This window comes from Cyprinodon variegatus, unplaced genomic scaffold (genome assembly GCF_000732505.1).
Source record: "Cyprinodon variegatus isolate N-32 unplaced genomic scaffold, C_variegatus-1.0 Scaffold1800, whole genome shotgun sequence".
NCBI classification, from domain to species: Eukaryota; Metazoa; Chordata; class Actinopteri; order Cyprinodontiformes; family Cyprinodontidae; genus Cyprinodon; species Cyprinodon variegatus.
Window position 1 is genome coordinate 84,639 of NW_015152253.1, and position 1,705 is coordinate 86,343.

General features: G+C 36.4%; 1 protein-coding gene across 1 annotated transcript in view; it reads left to right on the forward strand.

Moving 5' to 3' along the window:
* LOC107104575 (protein-glutamine gamma-glutamyltransferase E-like) overlaps positions 1 to 1,208 on the forward strand; it is a 25,336-nt gene extending 24,128 nt beyond the window's left edge. The window contains exons 14-15 of the mRNA XM_015404591.1: positions 327 to 460; positions 771 to 1,208. Coding sequence (XP_015260077.1) covers positions 327 to 460; positions 771 to 918 — 282 coding nt within the window. The 3' untranslated portion in view covers positions 919 to 1,208. The remainder of the gene's footprint in view (positions 1 to 326; positions 461 to 770) is intronic.
* Positions 1,209 to 1,705: the final 497 nt, after the last annotated feature.

Below are 1,705 nucleotides of genomic sequence, written 5' to 3' on the forward strand. Positions count from 1 at the left end.
ATTAGATGGATTGTTAAACTGGATGGTTTGTTAAATCAGAGGGTTTATTAGATCAGATAATTTGTTAAATAACGTGGATCTAAAGCTGTGAGGGAACCTAAGAAGTAAGGCATGGAGAAATGATCGCTCAGTGATCTGAATAAACAGTAAACAACAAAAAAGCCACACAGTAAACAGCAACTGAGACCCATTGCTGCTAAAAGCTTTTTATCTGTTTCAATTTCTAAATTGTTAAAAGAAAAAAAAATGTTTTCCTGTGGTGTTTTGTTGTTTTATTTAGATTCGTTAGTATTCGTCTTTAAGCTGAAAACCTGTTTGACCTCCAGGTATCTGGTGAGAGCAGGGTGAACGAGGAGATGACAGCCGAGATGGTCTTCATGAACCCTGTCAATGAGACGCTGAGAAACTGCAGCCTGAGTCTCTCTGGAAGTGGTCTCATTATCGGGGAGGAAACAGTAAAGTGAGTAGATCTGTGTCGGTCATTAAACCTTACTGTATCATAACAGCTGATTGTTCAGGAAAATAAGCTCAGCGGCTGTATCAACATGGTGAAAGTGAAAAAAAACTCCTTATATTTCTGACTTATATTAGTCATGATTAATTCCATTAAGGACAGACTCAAAGTTCAGTCTTTTAAAGATCAACCCATAATAGCTGCTGCCTTGCAGTCATGTTTCACACACCCAGCCGCCTGTTTGACAGGTTCTCTATAGAGTCTGAGGTCAGACGGGAAAGGTTTATGGTGACCAACTCAAATGTGCTTCTTGCAGACTCCCAGACCTGCTGCCAAACAACAGAGTCTGTGTTCAGATCGTCATAGCTCCCTATAAGAGCGGAGAGCGCACTCTATTGGTCAACTTCAGCAGTGCCTCTTTAGGGGACATCAAGACCAGCTGCATCGTCAACATCAAGCCTTGACTTTATCCCATTTCTTATCTTTAGGACCAAATGTTAGATTCTAATATAGAACTCTATAATATTTGTTTCAGTCATGCGGGATATTGTCTATTATTTAAAAGATTGCTGTTTTTTTTTTCTTATCTGGAAGTTATTTAATTTTCAACTTTGTTCTTTTTTTTTTTATAATTTTGATTATTGATATTTGGGAAGGAAATATTACTGAGGGAAGGAAAATCAACAGAGAGGCTATACGTGAACTAGAGGAGGTTTTTCTGCATGTATTATGCTTCTCAGGGATATTCCCTTTTAAATGGACGTCTATTACTGCTTAATAAATTTGCCAAACAAGCAAGCATCTGTTGTCCAAATCTTGTGTCTGTTGAGTCCTTTCATTGCTTTCAGCTTCATAGATATTTTATTGTGAAATTGCCAGCCTTTTGTCTAACTGAATATAACTGGAATCCATTCAGGATCAATTGTATTCATAACCTTTTGCCATAGTTTATTAGATTCAGATTAAGGTGCAGCTCTTTTATCTGTCGAGATCAGTTTTATCCTTCTTCTCTCTAACTGATTCAGGACATTCACACAATAAATAATATGCCGCATCTGTCCTCTGACAAAACCGACGAGATTTAAGTAATTCTTCACCAATGTGTCAATGTGAGATTATTGAAGACATATAAAAAAATGTAGATGATAAAAGAATTAATAAGATTAAAAATGTATAAAATGCCTTAACTCTCTTCTGCTAAGACTATATCTACTGTATTCAAAAACAACTGTTTAAGTTGTTTGTTAGATA